Source organism: Enoplosus armatus, chromosome 18 (genome assembly GCF_043641665.1).
Source record: "Enoplosus armatus isolate fEnoArm2 chromosome 18, fEnoArm2.hap1, whole genome shotgun sequence".
NCBI classification, from domain to species: Eukaryota; Metazoa; Chordata; class Actinopteri; order Centrarchiformes; family Enoplosidae; genus Enoplosus; species Enoplosus armatus.
The window spans coordinates 6,665,235-6,688,629 of NC_092197.1; the positions used below are offsets into that span (position 1 = coordinate 6,665,235).

Sequence of the window (23,395 nt, forward strand, 5' to 3'; positions counted from 1 at the left end):
TAAGGTTATGGAACGATCATCATGCATTAAAACAAAAAACGTTGACTGTCAGTTAGAAACGGGAAACGTCAGTCTCCCCCGTGTTAAAGTCCGATGTTTGTTGACCACGCTTGTTGTCACTCTATAACAACGGAACCTTATTTACTCCACTAGAGGGCTTTGTCTCTTGACTGTAAGCATATGTCACTTTGGGAAGCTTCTTGGAAGGACAGTCTCATAAAACATGAATAAAACAAAACATTACAGAAATTGTATGCAGATTTGACTTTTTGCCATGAAACTTCCTTTCAGCCACAATTTACGTATCCACTGGTATAAACATCTGCTGCAACACTCTTTCTTTGAGCACCTATTGTCTTGTATTATTGCTTTTTGTTTTCTTTTTCCTTGAATTTACTTTCCAGCCTTATTTTATCTTTTATTGCTCTTCACCCTGCAATTTTCTTTCACATTGGTTACATGCAACTTCAGGCAATCATTACTAGACTGTGTCACCACACCCACACAAACGCACACTCAAACACATTCACATCACATGCACACCTGTATCCATTTCTTCAATCACCGCCATTATCCTTCTCCATTTCTGTGTGTAAATATTATTAACATCTACTGTATATACAAAGAACTACAAACATGAAGATCATTTCATCAGCTAGCATGCACAATGAGTTATTTACTATGCATACAGTATATCCTGCTGTAGCCTTCCTCATTATATTACTACTCACACACATATTTGGCAGAAGAAGAAGAATGTGGGGTTGCACAAGTATGCAAACAACATCACAACACGTGCACACTTTAAATGTAAACAAAGACACACATCTGTCTCAGACAGGATCGCAGGAACTCCCAGTGAATGAGACAGTTTACAGGAGTCCTTCCTGTCTTCAGCCCTGCAGACATCTCCACCATGTATTTCCTCACTGCAACATACCCTTCCCCACCCATCGACCCCCTTTCCTCATCCTCTTACACACCTCGGCCCCTCAGATGCTTTGTTTCTCCTGGTAACGATGCATAGAGAGTGTAGAAATGGCACTCCATGTTTTCATTTTTCACCTCTACACAGTTTCCTCCCCTTCCTCCGTCCGTCCCATGACATACTATATACCTCTATTAGCCATGGAAGTCTATTCTAATGTGTTTTTCTGCTCTCTTCCCCTTTAAATGTCTGTATACATGCAGACAGGAAGAGAGCATTAGGGGCGTAGAAGATACAACGTTCACAGGGTCCCTAATGAATCAAAGGCATCTTCATTTAATTTCACAAATACTTTCTTTGAACAGAATCCTCAACAAGCAAAACAAATACATCCATATTCTCCAGTCATTGTAGCTTTTCTGAGCTGCTTTTAGCAGCGTAAGGCACTAAGGTAATGAAGACAAACTGTGTATCCCAGGCCCAGTAAATCCCTTTAAGTGAAGGAAATTAGTTTGGTTCATATAGTCTGACAGACAATACTCAATTTTATTTACAGACTGAGTCAATCATTGGGTCGTGCTGAAGCCAAGCGGTAGAGACCAATAACAACCTTTCCCCTCCAGTGAGCGCTATTTACAGTGAGCATCTGAGGAATCTGTAATGTATACAAGAGGATAGTTCTTGTGTGTAAAGGTAGATGACAGCTCATAGTAAACATATACTATGTATGGTATTCTCTGATACCTGGAAATTTGAGAGTATATTTGTTGACACAAATTAACCCCTAAAAGGGCACTCCAGCGATTTACTTCCATAAAGTCGGGCGACTCACAAGAGACAGATTAAAGCTGCACTAATCAATATGATTATATTAACAACGGCTCTAATGACTAATGTGGTTTGAGTGATGTCACTACAAACCTACAGATAATTATCACCCAACTCTGCAGCTCCCGTCAGATCCATGGAGCATTTAGCGTCTGTGTTCACTCTCATTGCTCTCATCAACCTCATGTCCAGCCCCAGCAGGCAGCTGTTTTGAAGAAAATAAATCCACTGTACAGTACCAACCCAGCACCAAGCGGCAGACCCTCAAGAGTTGGTAGAGACCACAAACAGAGCTAAAAGGAGAGGAAATACTGCATTTATATGATGTAGATGATATAGATGGACAGAAACACGACTCCAGATGAATGTTAATGATGCTTTGTGTCTGCTGGATTTGTAAATAGGCAGCTGTTTGCTAACGTTTGCCATAACAACTTTATAAGGTGATGTCTATATTGTATACAGCAAAAAGGAATGGTCAAAAGTTTAGTGACGGTTCATTCATTTTTCTAGACTTTTTTTTTTTTAATCGCACTTGTTATTGACCTTCTGAGTACTCAGTAGCCAAAGAAAGATAAAGATACTCAAAGGGGAAGTTTATTTTCTACTTACATTATCAACAAAATCAGAACAATGTACAGCAGCCAATTCTGCTTTCCCAGTTTGTCTCTGCAGTCAGGAGCTGTATTCATGATACAAATACTGCAGATCATTGCTATATAAGGACACGTTGGCTCCATATTGTTGTAGAGTATGACTCTGTCTGACTTTTGCTTCTGTTTTTTAATCTCCAACTAACAGTGAAGGCAATGAATGTGTAAGATAAGACTATTTTCCCATGGTTAGGCGGCATGACTGTGGTGTTAGCAGCGCGGGTGGTTGCTTGCAAGCGTGACTTGGCAATACCACAGGGGATGAACTTCAGTCCTCTGTCAGCTCAGTGTGAAGGAAAGCAGATCCATCCTCACTGATTCCTCTTTGATGAGAACAGCATTTGACGATGTTTTGAACTCTTAACATTGACCAGAGCAAGGAGAGCAAATGGAAACATCTCGCGTTTGTACAGTCCACACTCTTGGCCTGTGTTCTCTACCCTTTCTTTTATTTATTCTTTTATACTGATGATGTGACTATAACAAATGTTTGATGGGTCCTCAACCAACAGGAAATGACTCATAATAAAAAGCAGATAGAAACCAATGTGACAAGTTGATCTGTGCTATTAGACATAGCCTTATCTCAGACCATTAGGGCTCTTTTTACACAACTATATATCCTCATAATTTGTAAAACCTTACGTTCCACAGAAAGACGTTTGGCCTTTTAGTACTCATTATTTACCCACATGCGAATCCATTTAAATCATTTTTCTATTCGATAACTCCATGAAGTGTAGAAAGTTAGAGGATGGCCTGTATTACAAATGCTCAAAAAGCAAGTTTAAGCTGGTCGGTTCCTTTCTTTCCAAATCAGACTCTGATGCCTGCATCGGAGCATGTGGGTAGAAATTAGCGCCCTCCAGGTGAAAACAACAATCTGACACATGTGGGCAGCAATTACAGGTCTCTTCAGTCTCCTTTCTATCTCCCCTGTCCGTGTTGCTGACAGGACCTGGAGCTTCATTTCACTCCACAGAGGACCAGCTCAAAGTCTCGACCCCTTGACTCCATCAACACCGAGTCAGAGTGTCGGTTACAGCCTGGCCACTGGCTCTCTGACTCCCACAGACACACTGGGCACCTCTGCCCTCTATTACAACAGTGGCGAATCCTTCCTCTCTGCCGAGTGTAGTCATGCATAACATTGATATTCCCTAACCGGCCTGCTTAACTTCAGCATGTTATCATTGTCATTGCGGGAATGTTAGCATACTGATGTTAGCATTTAGCTCAAAGCACCGGTTTACCCAAGTACAGCCTCACAGAGCCGCTAACATGGCTGTAGACTCTTGTTTCTTCCTGTGTCCTCTGACAAGACTAAGCAGCATTGTTGTGGCAGTAGAGTCAAAAGTTGTAGAATGCCATTATGTTTCAGGGTTTTGCGATGTATGACCATGACTGCCGAACAATGAGAGGAATGTGATTTCTGTCGAGGTTTGTCCCCAGACCCTGGTGTCAGTATACAGGAAGTTTGGTGGGGCTTCGCTCAGTGGAATGGACTGTTTAAAGAATGAAGAGTGCCAAAGCTGGTCTGAAGTCACTCCCTGCGGGCAGTTTCACACCAATTTCCCTTTTAAAAATTATAGCATGTAGCCTTTGATACTGTGAGAATCAATTACTGAGGAATGGACAGCTATAATGAGTTTCCTCTTTTGTCCCTGTAGACAGACGTGCTTACATGTATATCAGTAGGCATGCGCACATGTGCACACGCATGCACATTTGTTTCCAGCATGCGGCATCACATTCTTGGCATGTCGCACAGCCATTGTGATTGGAGGATATCATATTCTGCTGAGAGTGCAGTCATTTCTTGGCGTGACATCGGACATGACAGCATGGTAGACACGCTGGGGACCGCCGAGGTTGACTCCTAAAGTTATGTTCACAATTTAGCACAAGAGAGAGTTCTGCATGATCCAGTTCTTTGAATTTTGAATAAACTGACCTTTGAACCCACCAGTCACTGACCTTACAAGAAGTCGACAGTGGCTTTACAGTAGTCACTGCAGTCCACCCACCACCTCTCTGAACTCATGATTTACAAAATGGAGACAAAGCTCAATCTGTGAGCCACACAAAGAAGTCAGTATAACGGTGAAACATCACATATCACAGTGTTTTACAAATACTGAGAGGTTTGTACCGGCAGTGAAGAAATCCAGTGATTCCAACATAAGAGGTGTGGGACAAAATCTGAGGTCCTTGATCTGTGTGAAAATACATTTAACAGTTCAGCCAAAACTAATAGCAGTCTGATTAGTTGAATCAAATGGGTATTTTCCAAAGTTACAGCCTTTTGAGTACAAAAGGCAGTGTTTCCTTCTTGCTGAGCTGAAGATAAACTGACGCCGAATATTAGCTTTAGCTGAGCTTTAAAATATATTTCTACACAGCACCAGGACTGTGGAGTTTGTTCCTTGTCTCTTATATTGGAGTCGTGCCTATAGAGGGGATGTCTTCACGGACAGTATGGACAGGAGGAATGATTACAGCAACTCTTGAAATGCGCATATGGGCATGAAGGTATTGTCTGGAAACAGACTCGATAAAATGTGAACCTATTCTCTAACCATCGCCTTCCAATTGGTTCATTTACTTCTGAGCTTATTGCTTATTGAAATTACATTTCCTAATAATCAAGCGTGAAATTAATTGTATAATATCATCTGTTTTGTAGGCAGCAGAATTATACAGTAAGACTATATGAAAAATGCACTTTTACTCACAGTATCATATAGTAACATGCAGTACTTTCTGTTGTAGCTACTCAACATTGGCAATTTTATTTATATAGCACATTTCATTACAAATAAACTCAATGTGCTTTAGACAAAATATAAAAATACAGACATAAACATGAGAATGCAGGTAACAGCCCTCATATGGTTTTAGTGTAATATTATAGTGACTGTTTAAATGTTATAAGACACGCTCCTGACTTTTATTACATTTTTGTTTGCCAGCTCAGTCTGTCCATCCAATCCAGAGTCTCTCCCTATAACAGGGCAGAGATTTGTTTATGAGTTGGCTGTCACAGGTGGTAAAGCTGGACACAAATATTCATAACACACCCACATCAGGAAGACTACACCACATGCAGCAGTACAGTGCAGTGAAGAGGAGATTCAGTTACCATCTGAGTAAAACATCAGCCAAAAGTGACAGTTTACAAAGGTCAAACTAGAGGCCAACGGGCTTTAACTGTGTTGGCAGTTTAGCTTTTGTTTATGAATACCCGTCATAACTGTTAGGAAGTTCATTTTTGACAGATTTAGTTTTGGTGACTTTGACAGGTCTCCTGTGGTGAAAATGAATTCAGGGGCTCAGAAGGGCACAAATGCTCCAGTTCAGGCCCTCAGGGGGTCGAACCTCCTCAGGTATATACTGTCGTGCTCAGTGGGAATATCATGTGTGTGTGTGTGTGTGCTCGTGTGTTTGACCCGTCTGTACTCTACCCCCCCTCGAGTAACCAGACGATGATTAAGATCATAAGGTCTCCATGCCTCCGCATCATGTTCACTTTGACTTGACTTTTTTGACCACAAATGCCGTGTTTTGGGGTGAACATCGGTTGGCCTCTGACCACAACTAGTGAACAGCACAAGTCATCTGGTCGGGATTATTAGCTGGCACGGCTTAAACCTGCAGCGAGCCAGGGTATCTTCAGCACTTGAGGAGCTTTTACGTTGTTGTGAGTGGTGCAAAAAGTACTCCGATCTTTTACGTAATAAAAGAATAAAAGTAGCAAAACAACTTGGAAAAAGTATTTTTTTATGCAGACAGACAGACACATTGAATGCCATATTGTTGTATTATAATAGCATTGAATCATTGTTACTGATGCATTAATATGGAAGTAACATTTTATTGTTGTAGTTGGTTGAGCTGTAGCTAATATAACAACATTAAATCCTGCTGAGCTGGTTGATCTGTAACAATTTGTCATATTTTATGAGATGAATATATGTTTTACATGTAAAATATTAATCTCCACCACTGGTTGTTTTGCCTTAAACTCAGCAGGATTGTCTTGACAACTCCATCACTTCTGCTGAGCAAATAAACCGAATGTTCAGTATGAGGTCAGCTGTGCTGCTGGTTCATCAGAACACTGAACAACGTTGGTCTCCTGTCAAGTCAGTGGTTTTATCATACTAACAATGGACGGTTTTATTTGACGTTCAAGTTAATGGATGGCTGCATGTTGATTTTCTCTGTGCATACTGTAGATGTGTGTGTACGTGCAAATATAAACGTGGTCTCATGTGTGCGTCTGTACTGTGTGTGTGAGTTTCTTACAGCTGGGTTTCAGAACCTCTGGAGGGGTCCCATTGTTAAAGGCTTCCTGCAGAAATCTACCAGAGAGAACAGAGGAAAGGGAGGATCACATTGGGAGGATCACACAAATCTGGAGGCTTAATAGAAAAAGCACATTTTCATTTTTGGTTGTAAAAGTAATGACAATTATTAGTTTGTACAGGACAAAATACAGGATAATACACACAGATCAAGCCCACAAACACACCCTTTTTTTTAAGTAAAGCAAGACTATGTAACTTTTGAAAGAAAAAAGAACTCTTTCCTCTTTCAAATGAAAAGCCTTACTTGGTCTGGTATGACCAGTAACTTATGTTGACAAATGTTATGAAACTTGAGGTAAACGTTGCTGTATGATGCACATTACGGAGTCACTTCACCGCTTCTGTTACATTAGTTTGGCATTTTAGCATTAATGTCACTTGAGGCCACAATGGCCGCTGTTGAGCAAAATTCACACAGTCTGGCTTTGTTTGGTGCTTAGCAGGTCGTGTCCAGTGGGTTTTTAGTGTATTTTTTGCTGAAAACAGCTGCCTGCTGCAGCCAAAAACAACGCAATGAGAGCGGTGAGAGTGAACCAAAACCGCCAGACAGTTAAACAATGAGCTGAAACTCACTATAAATCTTCATGAAGCCGAGAGGAGCTGCAGACTCAGGTGATAACTCACTGTTGGTTCATCACTACGAGCGACCCCTTTCACATTGTCACATCATTGTCACAGCTGCTTTAAACAAACTGTAGCCAATAACCCTGCAATTTGAATCAAGTTAACTCTAGCTTTAGACGTAAAAACAATGTCAAACAAGATTAGTCCAACAAGTAAAAATTCTACTTTCAAGTGTCTTGTTTTCTGTATCTGGCTGATCGGGAGACAAAAGCTTCATTCAGCCAAATGCACGTGATAAAAGACTTCCTCAGTCCATTGACTGATCTGTGTCCTAGATACAAGGCTTTCAATACATGTATTCAAGTCTCTGCTGTGATGTAAAATTACTATTTGGATAATTGCATTATATGCTGTAGATGTATTGCCTCATTGTTATGTTTATTATTCATGTCACTGTGAATGGGGCGAAGGCAAAGCACTTCCCGTAATTGTGCCGAGTTGGAGCAGATGTTGAAACAGACATTATTTCTCTGCGTTCTTTCTTCCACCTCATTATCCTTTCTCTTTCTTGTTTAGTAACCTTACTGTTGGCTGTGTGTATGGCATACCGCCTTATTTAGCCCAACTGGCCTCTAAGCCGGCATGTCCTTGGACGTGCTGCGATCATAATCACACTATGAATTGCACCAAGCTTCTGTTCCACACCAGTTCAAAACAGAGAAACAACATCAGCCGCCGAGAAATTTGCAGATGTGACCTTTTATACTCAAATTATTTCCATACACTTCGGCCTATTTTCCTATCTTGTTTCCTATTATTGTAACAAGCTGCGAGAAAACTGATAGGATCATCACTTTCGAGCCCTCTACATACGATCCCTAAATTGTCATTCTGCTTTTTCTCAGCCTTCCAGTATTCACTGGAGCTTTTGAATATCACAAGCTATTAAATATAATTATATTTTCTCAGCCATTATTCTCCAGTGAGATGTAGTGTAGCGGCCAATTGAGAGATTCTGTAATTCACTTACTGCAGTGCAATGGTAAGTGACTCCCCTAGTTCTCTCTGTGGGGGTGTTTTCTTGAAAGAGTGTGTGTATGTGGGTGTGTTCATGTGCATTTATATAGAGGGGGCACCAAGGGTCAACCCTTTGCCCACTCCAGAGACAGGAAATGGCTCCAATATGGGCCTGAGTGTGGCCTCCATTAAAGCTCTGGGGAGTGATTTAGGCTTCTTGTCAGGACCAGAACTGCGGGATCAGTGAGAAAAAATGTACAAAGTGAAAAATACAGATGTTTTGTTCGGACCATTTGGAACCATAGATCTCTGGTAGGCTTCACAGGGACACAAAGGTTTATTAATAGTGTCAGTGGGGTAGCAGATGATGATCGGATATGTCAAGACAAATTTAAGTCAAGGGTAATGTTTATATTTTAAAAAGTTGGTGGGTTTTCAGTGGATAGATATGTAATTCCTGCTTGTTTTCATGCTTTCTATAGACATTTAATTTGAATCTATTAACACATATTCTGTGTTTTAATGTGATTATGTTATTACCGCAATATTAAACCTTTTAATACACTTTTAAGTTCTATTTATACACGTAGTACTGTAGTATTTGACATTGTCCAGGCCTAATGCTCTAATGCTGGCGCATCTTCTCATCTTGGACTGTGTGCAAATATGCTACCTAGATGGTCAGACTGTTGGACGACTGTCTTGGCTGTGATGGTAGTAGAGATGGTTGTTTACACAGAGCATATTTCCGACCGTCTGGGGAATCATCTCTCCTAGGAATTTTTAGGGCCACACTTACGAGCTCCTTAACGTCAGACAAAAGACAGTGTTTGTTACTCAGCCTGTTTGTGATGTGTTATGACTTTTCCTGCCAGAGTTCATCAAGGATGAACAAAGCAGAGACTATTTAGCCACTGAGTTCATATATTCATAATGTGCCACATTCATTGAGGAGATGCCAGTCAGTCAGTCAATATGGTATCCCAGGCATGTATGTACTGTAGCTTATATACAGTATAACACATGTATGCCTCAACAGCAAAACCCTCACCTTACTTTGAACATTAATCTCCAGGGGCCTCACAAAGCAGGATTAGTGGATTAACTACATCTCTTTAAAGAAGATATTAGGTGTCTCAAGTTGAGACTGAGCGCTGCTGCCACCATTTAAAAGATGCTAAACACCAAACCTACCAGTGACATACAGACATTTACACAGCAATACAATGAGTCTGCCATCCAGTCTTTTGTAGCACAATCCTCTCTCACAGGATGTCTAATAAATTGCAGGTTGCTAGAAATTTAAATAAGAACATTTTATTCTAGTCTTGCATATTATATTGGTTGAAATACATACAATTTATTATGACGTGTGTGGTCTATACTTCAGTTATACTAAGCCCAGGAGAACATGAGGTGTCTTTTTTTTTCGAAATTACCTTTTGATTAATAAAGAAAAATGTATTTTGGTCTTGCCATCATCAATTAAGCATCAATTTATTTAGTATTTTTCCAGATTCCACCTAAGATATTTTAAAACTGTCACTGCCAAATAGATTCACCTATGTGACCTACAATTATTCCACATTTATTTATAGTGGATTGCTTAATCTCTAAACCTCACTGAATCACTATTTGCTTTTGCAATGATCTAATTACCCCATAGGGATTAACAGTTTCATTTTATTTTTAGATTGAATCATCTTGATCTGTTGTTGTTGCTGCATGTGATGAGCTATTTACAAACCACCGCTCCTTCAAGTGAATCCATTCATAACTTGATTGGATATCCTGGGTGTATAGCTGATAGCGAGCTTTGTGAGACAGGTTATCCAGAAGTTAATCCAAAACAGACTCACTTCATGAGACATGAGAGCCCCAGAGCAAAGGTGTGTGTTGCTTGCTTTACTCATTACCATTTAGAAACTCTGATGATAATGATCACAGACACATTACACAGTATACTTCTGAAAACATAGCCTAATATTTGGGGAGAGGAAAATCATAATAAATAGTCAAAATTCCCTAGTGCACACGATCTTCTTGTCTGTAACTGTTTCACAGCTGGTGGGGATTGAGCGCCTGATAACCTGACACAACTGACCATACAAGGACTGCTACGTCTCCCGAGGCAAGTGTGGGACTCCTCGTCACTGACAGATTGAATGCAGGCTCAGTGCTCACAGCAGCAACACTCAAAAACCTCTTCAAAAGCAGAATCATATGGAAAATTGAGACACATTGTTGTGACACACCAATATCACTGAACAAATTAACTTTGTTATGTAGGCCCTATACAGTGCAATGATGCAGTTTTGCGATGTCATGGAGCAATTTTGTGCATCAACATATTTGTGAAGAAACCTTTTTGAAGGAAAACGAGGCTACAGCTCCTTCAGTGAGAAGAAGTAGATCAGAATCACTCTTAAGATGAAAGCACAGGATATATACATCATGAACTGATCTAAAACTTGATTAGATTTTCAGTTAATTAAATAAGATATTAATTGTAGACCAGTTGGTTTGTGTATTAGGGATCATACAACATACGATATGTTGCTGTTACTTTGAGTATTTTTCTTGTATTGTACGGTTTCTGCAGCAAAGAAGCACCTGCAATATAATGACAAGTCAATACTGCACCAATCACTGGTAATCCAAGCATGAAAACTACATTATATCAGTTTGCACACCTTGTTACCTTCCACAAGAGGTTATTGGACCCTTTTTCCTCTCCTTTCACATCTGTTCTTCCTGATATGTACCGAGTTGTCACTGTGATAGGCATTATATTCAAAAACAAATTACCAATGTCTCTGTAACTGTTGATTTTTGGAGCTAAACTTCAAGTACACAATACAAAAATGGTATGTTATTATAATGATATTACTAATAACATGCATTTCTTACTTTTTAAGGGCAGACATTTTTGCATCATAGCAGAAAAAGCACAGGTGTAACTGGTGACATTAATAACGGCTGCACTCCATTTAGTTGTTCCAGATCCAGGGTCCAGGTTTTGTGCATGCCGCCTCATTGATATTAAGTTAAACCTGTGCTTTTTCCTGCTATAACAAAGCAAAAAATCTTTAAGACCCACTGACAATACAGCACTGTGTTCGTAGGTTTTGCCCCATGCTTGTCACTTCTCCTTCCTACATACTCGGTACCACAAAGTAACTTGGACTTCATGATGAGAGGAGTGGAGGAGATGGAAGGGGAGTGAGGTCAAGTGGAGGACATTTGGGAATTTATTTGCTGCATCATCATCAACAATGGACCTCTGCCAATGATGAAGTGGTCCTATAATAACTGACATACAGCAGCTCAAACAGTATGCAGCCTCACAGCTAAAGATGCTAACATTAACTAGCATTACAAGTTAGGAAATAACACTGATGTGAAATAAAGTGATAAATGAACATTACTGGGCTGGTATTTCCCTCTGATGAGTTTATTTAAAGTCTTCCTTCAGAAAATTATATAATCTAGATTTATTCTCAGTGGTTGCGATGTGCCCTCCCTAATCCCATCACAACAAAAACCTGAAGATTATGTTTCTGCACATTCTTGTTTGAAAGAGCATTCAGCAGCATCAATTTCCTGGTACAGAGGAGTTAAGAAAGGAGAGGAAGAATACCAGCAGACCGCTCAACTATTTCCTGGACGCAGCCCGCCACCTTGTGCTGACAGTTTATATTGCATTGTTTTGTCTGAATAATATAAACTGTTCATGCTGTATATCTTTTATATTTTTCTGAATATACAGCCGATATATAAATGGTAATATATTTTATATATTATATTGTAAAAAATTGGCTATGGTTTTACTGCATACACCAAGTGGGCCGCTATCAAAATTGTTTTATTTGCTAAATCCATGTATATTAATATGTATAATCAATGTATATTAAGTCAAAATGTAGAAAAGTAAAAATGTGTTATATCAAATTTTTAAAACAAAACAAATTGGAGGTAGGGAGCTTCTTACCAGTCCCTGCTTTTTCAAGACTGCCCTGTTCCACACTCGCACACAGTTGCACACATTTACACAGGAAGATAACCAGTAAACCACAGTCTGGTCTATAGATCGGGTTAAGGGTCTTGCTTAGGAGCACCGTAGCAGTTGTAATGAGGGAGAGTATCAAGATCAATTAACAAGTTGTAGTCACTTTATTGTGTCAATAACATTGTAGATACATTCAAAAGTCCTACAATCAAACCTTTAGGCTACATAAATGTCACTGTTCTCAGCTCACAGTCCATGTTTTGACACTGTTTTGAAGCTATGAACTGTGCTTCCAACTGTGAACTGAAACTATGATTTTCAAAGCAACAACAACAACAACAACAACAGTAAACTGGCAGGAAATTTGGGGATTTGGAAGGACACTGTTATATACAGAAATCCCCAAATTTCCAACCAGATTACTGTTTGTTTTGAAACTCAGCACAGGTTGGGTTTTTTTTTTTTTTTACTTTTTAGGAACATCATATCAAATAAATCTTAACTGTATGCAATACATAGTATTCATAATATTTTATGAGCTTTCAGAATGGTCAGATGATTTCAACAGTTTCACAACAATGTTGTGTGAAAAGACATTTTACTTCAGTGTACTTGTACTTGTGATACACAGTGGTTATAACTTTTGGTCGACAAATGTATTAAACTTTCAGATTTACAGTATTTCTGAAGGCACTTTAAGGCAACAGTCGAGTTGCGTTCAGGTTCAGTTCAGCTCACATTCGACGTCACTGCCACTTCCACCATGTTGGATCAGGAAGTGGGCAGAGTCGAAGCAGGAATCCCGAGCCGACCTTAACGTAAACGGTCGTCTTTATTCGATCGGTCAACCGTTTCACCTTTCTCACCTTTGACATTCAGGTTACATGCTGCGTGGCTTCCTGGCTAGTCGAGGTAGGCGCTTTTCTTCGGATCTGATCGTTTTGCAGCACCAGCTATGGCAACTCTCACTCAGAGAACCTCGGGCCTCGTCCAGCGGAGGACCGAGGCCATTCGCAGCGCCGCCGTTGACAAGGAGAGGGAGTCCGGCGGGGAGGAGGACGAGGCGCGCCGCGGGGAGGAGGAGGAGGACGACAAGGGGGACTCGAAGGAAACCAGGCTCACGCTGATGGAGGAAGTGTTGCTCTTGGGCCTCAAGGATCGAGAGGTGTGAGCTGTTTTTAATCCGCCAACTAACGTTAAGCTAGCTAGTAACTTATTCGTTCAACGCTAGTTTAACCAACATTAGCATGTTTACGTTGCGTCACCAACCGTGTTTGCAAACGTCAACAAAGTTAACTTCGTTTATTCAACCAGTACTTCATGTTTCCTCTAGGGTTTTTTTTGACCACAGCACAGTTGGACGTTTCTTGGTTTAAAGGGTGTTTAATGTTAAACTGGTTAGCAAATGTACGTCAAGTAACGTTAGCTTGGCAAATGCGCCGTGTCCAAGATCCATCCCATAATTATTGTATCGCTGCATTTCGGTGTTGCTCGTAAACAGGTGTTAAACCCTTTGCTGAATGAAAGCAATTATCCGCCGTTAATTAACCCAATTTACTTTGTACTAGCTCTCTTAGCTTGCGTTACCTGGCCAGTTTTCCTGACAACTTGCCAGCATCGACGTCACGTGACACCTTTTCAACCTGGAAGTACGGCATCTCACAGAGCAGACATTCCTGCCAACACGTCAGCTAAGTTAACAAGCGCTGCACCTTGGCTGATTTTTCCCCCCCTCCTCCCAGGGCTACACGTCTTTCTGGAACGACTGTATTTCTTCCGGTCTTCGCGGCTGTATGCTGGTCGAATTGGCCCTCAGAGGGAGGCTACAGCTGGAGGCCTGCGGTGTGAGGAGGAAAAGCCTGCTCTCAAGGAAGGTGAAAACTTTAAAGTATGCTGATGTGGTCAGATGTTCAGAGGAATAAAAAGCATGACTATGTGTTCACTGTACCCTAACAACATGTTCTTATATGGTACAGGACACTTCACACCCTTTGATTTGGTTTCTGTGAGCAGAAGGATGCATTTCTTCTGTAGGGATCAGTACCACTCCTCTGGCCATGAAATGCATCCCTTCATTTACCTTTGTATGACGTGCTGTACCACAGCTTGCCCAGTGATTCTTGTTTGCACAGGATGTGAGTCTAGGTGCGACAGTCATCCCAGTACAAATATTTCCCCTTTTGTTTGCCAAGGTGATCTGCAAGTCAGATGCCCCTACGGGAGATGTGCTACTGGATGAGGCCTTGAAGCACATAAAAGAAACCCAGCCCCCTGAGACTGTCCAGAGCTGGATAGAGCTGCTAAGTGGTGAGATAATCCCGGTCAGAGTTTGCTAACCAAACCATGCAATAATCTACTCATTGTTTCACCTGTTGGACATGTGGGTGACATATTTTCATGTTGTTAGCTTGTGCTGTTTTTGCTTTTGTGTACTATTTGAGTTGTCAGTAATCTTTGATTAAAATCATTCTGACAACTTGTGTTGCATCAGTTGACACAAGTTTACAATGACATAGTTAATGGGTATTGTCATTAACAACATTAAAACTAATTTAATAATAAACTGGAAGCCGCAGCATTAACAGTTTTAAAATTACCAAACATGAGCAGAACAAATCTTTATCACCATGAGCCACTTCAGACAAGTGTTAGAAATTATATTTATGACTGTGTGATCAAATTGATCTCATGTTGTCCTTTAGGAGAGACTTGGAATCCCCTGAAGCTGCACTACCAGCTGAGAAATGTCAGAGAACGTCTGGCCAAAAACCTGGTAGAGAAAGGTGTTCTCACCACAGAGAAACAGAACTTCCTGCTTTTTGACATGACCACACATCCGCTCACCAATAGTACCATTAAACAGGTAAGGTCTGGGTATGTTCACTGACTCTTTGTTGTGGAATCAAGTTGTTTTAAGCTGTACAGGTTAGAATTAAAATGGCTCAAATAAGTGTTGTTGGAGCCTCTTGATTGAGAAATAAAACTTTTACAATATAAGCAATGTTTTTATGCTCAGTCTGCAAACATTAGCATTCAGCTTTTATGAGAGTAAGTCACAGTCTCAGCTTAATTATCTGCGCCTGCACTTGCACAGTAACAGCTGTTAAATTCCAACTGAAATTAAAGTGCATGTTTTGTCTGCTACAGCATACATACCTGCTCTGCAAATCACATGTCCTGTGCTCTCTTTTGAGAAAAAATCTAAACCTAAGAGGGATACAAGATAGAACCCCATATCTTTGCGTTAACCTGCCAGAATGCCATTAGTTCTCCTTCGACGTAGATGTTTTCATACAGCAAGTCAAATTATTTTGATTTTAACTGTCTGCATCAAGCAGTAATACCACCATTCTATCATACAGAAGGCAGACAGTCACACTGACAAACAGACACACAAGAGCCACAGAGCCACAGATTATAAACATCAACTCATGGTCTTATGGACATGGACACATGTCTTGTCCTGCACCTTAGCTTGTTGAATGAGCCATCACACAAACAAGTGGAAAAGTGCGCTTGCTAACATCAGTTTGCAGGCCAGATAGCTAATGAGCTAGTTAACTGCAGCACATTAAATATCATAAAAGACATGTAAATATCACTTATGTCCGTTTAGATGCTGCTGTGGTCCTAACTCTTTAATTCCATTGCTAACAACACAGTGTCTGTCGATGGCTTTTAAGCTACAGCTCAAGTTTGTTTACTTTGTCTCGTACCCCTGCCAGGGCTCAGCCTGCCAGTCACTGTCAATCAAACACAGACACCGACACACTTCTTCCTTTTTAATGATAAAAAACTATCTGCAATAGTATTATCAATCAATGTAACTGTAGGCCAAAAATATATATAAATTATTTTTCACTGCAAAAAGGGACTAAATGTGATTTAAGTTGAACTTTAAAGTGGCACTGCTCTTTACTGAGCAGCAGGCGGTACTTAGTGGATCAGAATAGAGTGATTTTTGTTTCATTATAGTTTTAATTTTGAATGTAAGCTGGTTATCAAAATGCATTCTCTTATATGAAACAGTATTTAAACTAGTGGGATGATTTTTGTTTTCTTTTTATTTCATAGCTCAAATATAATTAGTGAGCTTTAGAGCTGCTGGTTGGCAGATATTTTTACCTTCGCACAGAGCCAGGATAGCCATTTCCCATCTCGTCTGCTGGATGTAGCTTCATATCTAACAGATATGAGAAGGCAAATAAGTGTGTTTCTCAAAATGTACTACTCCTTTTAACATTGTTTTTATTTTAGTTCTTGGGTAATGGTTATAAAACACATATGTTAATGTTTTTGCTTTTGCCTACAGCGCCTCGTCAAGAAGGTCCAGGACTCAGTTTTGGAGAAGTGGGTCAACGATCCCCACCGCATGGACAAGCGGGTTCTGGCCCTGATCCTTTTGGCCCACTCATCCGACGTTCTTGAGAATGCCTTCGCCCCACTCCAAGACGACCAGTACGACCTGGGCATGAAGAGAGTCCACACTCTGCTAGAGCTGGAGCCTGAGAAAGAGAGCACAAAGCCCAACGTCAATGAACTTATGTGGGCTGTGGTTGCCGCGTTTACTAAATGAAAAACACCCCATTGGTTGGACTGGAAGATCTGGCTATGATCTGTGTTATTTAATTGGTTGAAGGACTTCACTTAATGAGACAGACTTCACTTTAATGAGACAATCTTTTTTGGTTGGGGAGCCTGTTTGTACATCTATTCCGGATGACGTTTTGGTGGTAGTCCATATTAACCCAGTGCGATCTGATTGGTGGTGGGCTTCACCAAGTAACATTTGATGGGATGGAACGATCTCTAAATGAAAAATGACTGGCTGCTTTCACACAGTAAAGTGTCTGCCGCTGGCTAGGCTGGATATACATCGATACTACGAACAGATGGGCTTCTGTTAGATGACATCAAAGAACAAAGCAGGTGGCAGCAATAGTCATGGTGAATATGAAGATTTTGACTGGGGCCAAGTTTCCCTTCTACGCTAAGGAAACATCATCTGTCTGTTACGACTGGCCAGAATCAAATCCTGGTCTTGTCTCCATACTCTCCCCACATGCTTATGCAAAGATAACGGATAGCAAATGACACGGCTATTGATGCTCTTTGCACTCACGCAGGTCTCCTGCTTCTACCAATTAATTCCCACTTGTGTTGGGAGTACATACTTAGGGTTACTGTTAGAATAGACTACCTGAATGTTTTACATATTCACTCCGTCTTCTCATTAAATTCTCTTTTCTCCTTTCTTCCTCATTGCATTTTGAGGAGGAAAGAGAGAACGCAAAAGAAACGCTTGAGTTCATTTGCTGCATCATTAAGAGTAAGCCGGGTAATTTGGCCCTTTTATAGTCTCTGACCTAAATGAAGAATTAAACCTTGAGTCTAGCAAAACTCTTTATCTTATTAGTTTGCTGTTTTTGCTATGGGTCCATTCTGTGTTTATAGAATGAGACTTGTCTTCCATTTCTATTTATGTTGCTAATCAATGCTTGGAGTAGCCTGCCATTTATCAACTATTTTGCACAGTCAATAGCCCTGTAGGTAGGATCGTATTTATAGAGATTATTCTTGAGTTGAGTAACACTTGTGAAGATGAGATTGAAAATGATGAACCATAGCAACCATGGTAAAAAAAAAAAGGAAAAAAAATCTCACTTATTTTGTCTACAGCTATTGATCTTTATGAATACTTTAAAATCATTCCTCTGGACAGCTTCTGCTTATATTTTTAATTGTGTGTTGAGATGTAAAGGTGCGAGAAAAGCAAACAGCAATTGAGTCTGTTCTTATTTGGATGGCTGTGAACCGCCTACACAAGATTTACAATGTGATCATTAGCGGTTGCTTATACAAATGGGCTGGGAAATGTTAGCCAAACAGGCTAGTTTCAGTTCAGAAAAGGTTAAAGGGTCAGCCAAATTTAAAAAAACACATTCTCACTTAGCACTAGTGGTATCGAGTCAGGCAGTAAGTTTTGGTTTATGCGGCTTTTGAAACATGTCTTGGGAGATATCTGCCTCTATCTTAATACAATGAGGGTAAATAGAATTTCCTTTTAAGAGGCTTATCAGCAGTAAAAACAAAATGGAACTACATTGCACTGAAGAGAAATATAAAAACAACTGTTATCAGCATGTTCTGTGGAATCACTAGTGACCAACAGAAGTAAGTGAGACAATGTGTTTTGTAATTTGGCTGAACTGACCCTTTTTTCCTCTTGCAATATAATGTAACTCTCAGTTTATATGTCTTGTCATAATTAGATGTCATTTCTATCTGGTAGGCCCACGTGGGCATGTTGTGTTGTTTCATACATGCAGATGATGGGAGGGTTACTTGGGCCCCAGATGAATCCTTTGTTTTTGAAGACTGAAACTGTTCAACAACATGCAATTCATTGAAACAACAACTATCTCCAAACAGATCTGGGAAAACGTCTGTTTAAGTATAAAATTATGACTGTAAACATAATTCTGGTCTGATGATTGTGATCCATGTATGAGGTTACATCACCTATTTTTTCATGGAATACTTATAGTTTCTGTTTTTTTTTTTTTTTTCTACCAACAAAGTACCAATAGGTATGAAGAACTGTTGAGATCCGTTTACAGCAAAGAGACCATGCATGCTATTGGTGGAGGGCCGGGGTACTTGTGGATGTAGCTACAGAGAAAAGACTTGTATGTAATTATTAGTCATTTTATGTGTACGATCTAATGGAATTCAATGAAAGGGATCTTCTCTTCTATCCTCTATAATTCTGTATGCTTTTGTATTACCACACAAAATAAAGTAAGGATCCTTTAAGTGCCTGAATTTAGCACTGTTTTGCTGTTGTCATTTTTATTCCGTATATACACTTACTGATTTATTTAATCTGTGTTTAAGTTAGTTTTCTCACATTCAACTTGTTAAATAGTGCATCAATTTATCGTACAAACTTGTTGGTTTCTTCTGAAATGTGAGGATTTGCTGGTTTTTATATCACTGCAAACTGAATAGGTTTGAGTATTGGATCGTTAGTCAGAAAAAAACAAGCAATTTGAGGACGTTCCATTGTGCTCTGAGAAATTGTGACGGTTATCTGTCATTCTGTCATTTTATAGAGTGTTAGTTGGAGGTATAATCAACATACTAAAGCAATAGATTGACATTTTGGGAAATACTCTTATTCACTGTCTGACCAAGAGTTAGATGAGAAGATTGATACCACTTGCATGTCTGTACAATAAATATGAAGCTATAGCCAGTAGCTGATTAGCTTAGCTTAGCTTAGCTTAGCACAAAGACTGGAAATAGTGGGAAACAGCTAGCCTGGCTCTGTCGAAAGGTAACAAACTTCTTCTAAAGCTAACATGTTATAACCCATCTGTACAGAAGTGCAAAAAACAACCAGCCCTTTCCAGTCTTTATGCTAAGCTAAGCTAACCTGGCTGCTGGATTTAACATATAGACAAAAGAATGGCATCAATCTTCCCATCTAACTCTAAGCAAGACAGCTAATAAGCATATTTGTCAAAATTCCTTTAACTGGCATGAAACTAATTGTTAGGTGCTGCCTTACATTCATCACCACAACCATTATAGTACACGACCAGATACTAGATGTACTGAATAAGCATCTTTTATTAACAACTCATGAAATACTTCCCATTAGAAAGACACTTTTGAAGAGTAAATACACTGAGTCTCAGTTCTTCCAAGTCTTCAACTCTCCAGATAATAAATGCGACAGGCTTATAGAGCATAACATACATACATGTCCATATATACAGTAATATACAGAGTACATGTGACAACCAACATCTTTCAGCAGATAACTTCCATTCAGGTGTTCCACTTTGGTCCCCTAAATCGGTCTGAATCGGTGGATCAACAGCATCCCACACATTTGGTTTTCTGTGCTGAGCTCCAGTCTTGAATATGACAGCAGTCCACTGACAGTCCACATTCAACATCTCCATCAGGGTGTTTCCACAAGTTTACATCCCACTTGAGAGATACGATTTTGCCACCAGCGACGAGTCCATATCCAAGACTCTTCTGCTTTGGCTCAGAATGTCCTCCAGTTTTCCTCTCTATGTACGTTGACGTCATGTCTCACTTGATTTTAGTGACAGTCTTGTAGTTCTTGATCAGTATTTCCAGCAGTTTGTATCTCCAGAAAAGTCTGTCTCCAATCTGACGCAGCTCGTGTGCGCAGTAATCAACAGTGGCAGGAAGATCTGCGGGCAAATGATCAGATAAGATAGGTTGAGTATCCATGATCTAATACACGATTTAAACGTATGAAGCTTAATTAAAACCAAGTCAAGTTCAATCAGACCTTCTTTGATACTCACCATGGCCAGCCATTTTCATAACGTCAGTGCTTCGGAAAAGAGAAGAAAGCTTTAAATGTTCAGTTTTTCTTCCCCCTCGGTGCTTATAAAGCTCTGTAGTTGTGGCTCGACAAGAAGGAACAGGTTTGAACTATTGATAGCAGAGCAAGTTTAAATACTGTGGCGTGACGCAACTTTATGGCAGAGGAATCCCCGTCAGCTACAGCCAAGTTCCTCCCATTCTCATGTAGACTTCTCTGTTTATGATATGGTTATGGGCTCCTTTTAATCAGTACTATTACATAAAAGGTGTACTTGTTTTATACTTTGTAGAGCACAACACATACTTGTTTTGTTTGTGCCAGACAGTTGGTGTTTGTACTTCTAGTTTTAATCAACATGGGCAGATCAAGTGATCATAAAGGGGGGGCTTCATTCACATATAAAGATATTGAATTTACAATAAGGAATCATAATGGCGTGATTTAACAATGAGGTCACAAGTAACTTTGCAGCTGGATTTAACGGTTGTTTTTACTTTCTATACAGTGTGACATATGAAGCAATATTTAATTATGAAAGACGCTGTTCAATAGAGGAACTCACACTTACATAATCCCACCATAAAGATTTATTGTGTTTTTCAGACTCATGGTTTGAATGCACAACAACAGTTCACAGAAGCATCGGTGGCTGATTTTGTGTCCCAATGGGCTGATAGTGATAAGATATTCAGACACAGTGGTTGTTTTTCAGAGCAGGACCATGACACTAATGTCATTATATAAACAGAAACACTGAATATTCAAAATCATGACACCACCATGTCATGTGATTGATAGAAAGTGTTTATTTTACATCAAAACGCACTATATTAACCGGCCACTTTAAGTACATTTTGTCTGATTATACTTACTGCCTAAGTTCTTGGTTCCTTTTTCCTTATCTTTACATACTTTCACAACTTTCTGTCATTCTGTCACACTTTGCTGTCAAACAATAACCGTTTCTGTAGTAAGGGAGCAATAGGTGCTCTTTGGGCAACTTTAGCCAGTTAAAGAACAACATCAGAGAGGACAACCTTCATTGACTGCATTCTTTCTACATCAAAGAGGCATTTCATTCAGCCAACACCGCCTCTAATTAAATTACACACACCAGGGCTGTGACCTAGATACACCACGAACTGACTAACAGGTTTGTAATGTAGAACTCAAAGACACATATGTGCATTACATTTCACTCAAACTCCTGTGATTCTCCCTCAAAATAGGACATAGCATGAAGTCTCAATATTCTGCTCAGTACAGGCATCATGAACATGTCAAGGCTTGCCCACGGGGAAGTACCCAGGAAATGACAGCAGTCTGTAGTCAGGTGATCTGAGCACTGCTGGCTGAATTACAGTAACACATGTTCATTCTGTGGAATATTGTATGTCATCGTGACAGCAAAGTGTGACAGTATGACAGAAGGAACGTTTTGGTGTAAAGATAAGGAAAAAGAAACCAAAAACTTAAACTGAAATAAAAGTAAAAGTACAGCAGAAAGTAGAAAAATGCCACCTGTGACTGATATATTATTATATATTACATTATTACATTGGCAATACTGATGGATAAATGCTTAGGCAGAATTTCACTGTTGTAGCTGGTCAGAATGGAGTTGCTTGTTGCTACTTTTAACTACTTTATATTCAGTTAAAAGTGTTTTATATCCACCTAAAGGTCACAAGATTAACCGGAGTAGTATATGATATGATATATTGATATGATTAATGATCAGAAAAAAACCAACAAGTTTTGCTCAATTTGTAGCCTTTTGTTTTTGGACTTTTCTCTGGTATTTGCTGTTTTTATTTAATATTGTATGATTGTTGGATTACTCATAGACATCTTGTAGACATCTGAAATGTAGCAAGACACTGCCAAGCCAAACAGATGGGAAACAATTGGTTTAATGTTTAACAATGCATGTATTTAAAAAGCTTAATATATGATTTTTATGTAAAATATGTCTTGAAAAGTGACTAATAACTATTAGCTGTCAGTTAAATGTAGTGGGGTAAAAAGTACAATATTTCCAATACAATAATGTAGTGGAGAAGTATAAAGTAGCATAAATTGGAAGTACCTAAAATTGCACTTAAGCATAGTACTTGAATAAATGTACTTAGTGATGCTCATCTCAAACACAATCTAGTTCATCTGGAGTGCAGAAAGGTCACATGGTGGCAGAAGGCGTGGGCCACAGTGCTGATAATAGTCTTACAGAATTTCTCTTATTGTCACATCCTGAAGGGAAAGAGAAGGAGAGGGTGTTTTCAGATGAACATGCTTATCAGAGTCACTGTACATACACCATGTTTAGTCATGTGATATTCTGTGTGTCAACAGATTTTGAGTTGTTGTTGTTGGACATGTGGAAATAAATGACCTCGTGCCTTTTACACTCTCTGGAAGGTGTGTGAGCCTTTGAGAGACAGAATAAACAAATTGTAAAACATTAACTATAATAACGTTTTATACTTAACAGGTTAGGTTACTCCTGATGTGTGTGGGTATTGTATATATAAAAACTTGACAGGCTCCTTTGAATGAACAAATTTTGAATGGACCAGGATTGAGAAAAAGAATGTTTACAATGAAGGTTTTCAATGAAGCTGTAGACTGCAAGATGGCCATAAATTAGCCACT

General features: G+C 39.6%; 1 protein-coding gene across 1 annotated transcript; it reads left to right on the forward strand.

Moving 5' to 3' along the window:
* Nucleotides 1–13,147: 13,147 nt before the first annotated feature.
* On the forward strand, nt 13,148–19,198 carry LOC139301555 (Golgi phosphoprotein 3-like). Its single transcript, XM_070924985.1, has 5 exons — nt 13,148–13,534; nt 14,112–14,243; nt 14,562–14,676; nt 15,072–15,232; nt 16,682–19,198. Exons 1-5 carry the CDS (start codon nt 13,325–13,327, stop codon nt 16,943–16,945), a joined length of 882 nt encoding a protein of 293 aa, XP_070781086.1. The 5' UTR covers nt 13,148–13,324; the 3' UTR covers nt 16,946–19,198.
* The last annotated feature ends 4,197 nt before the right edge of the window (nt 19,199–23,395 follow it).

What these genes read in the sequence shown, in the direction of transcription:
- LOC139301555 (XM_070924985.1), top strand. Translation starts at nt 13,325, where the DNA reads ATGGCAACTCTCACTCAGAGAACCTCGGGCCTCGTCCAGCGGAGGACC. An exon ending in TGGGCCTCAAGGATCGAGAG is followed by an intron (nt 13,535 to 14,111) that starts GTGTGAGCTGTT and finishes CCCTCCTCCCAG; the next exon opens with GGCTACACGTCTTTCTGGAA. An exon ending in AAAGCCTGCTCTCAAGGAAG is followed by an intron (nt 14,244 to 14,561) that starts GTGAAAACTTTA and finishes TTGTTTGCCAAG; the next exon opens with GTGATCTGCAAGTCAGATGC.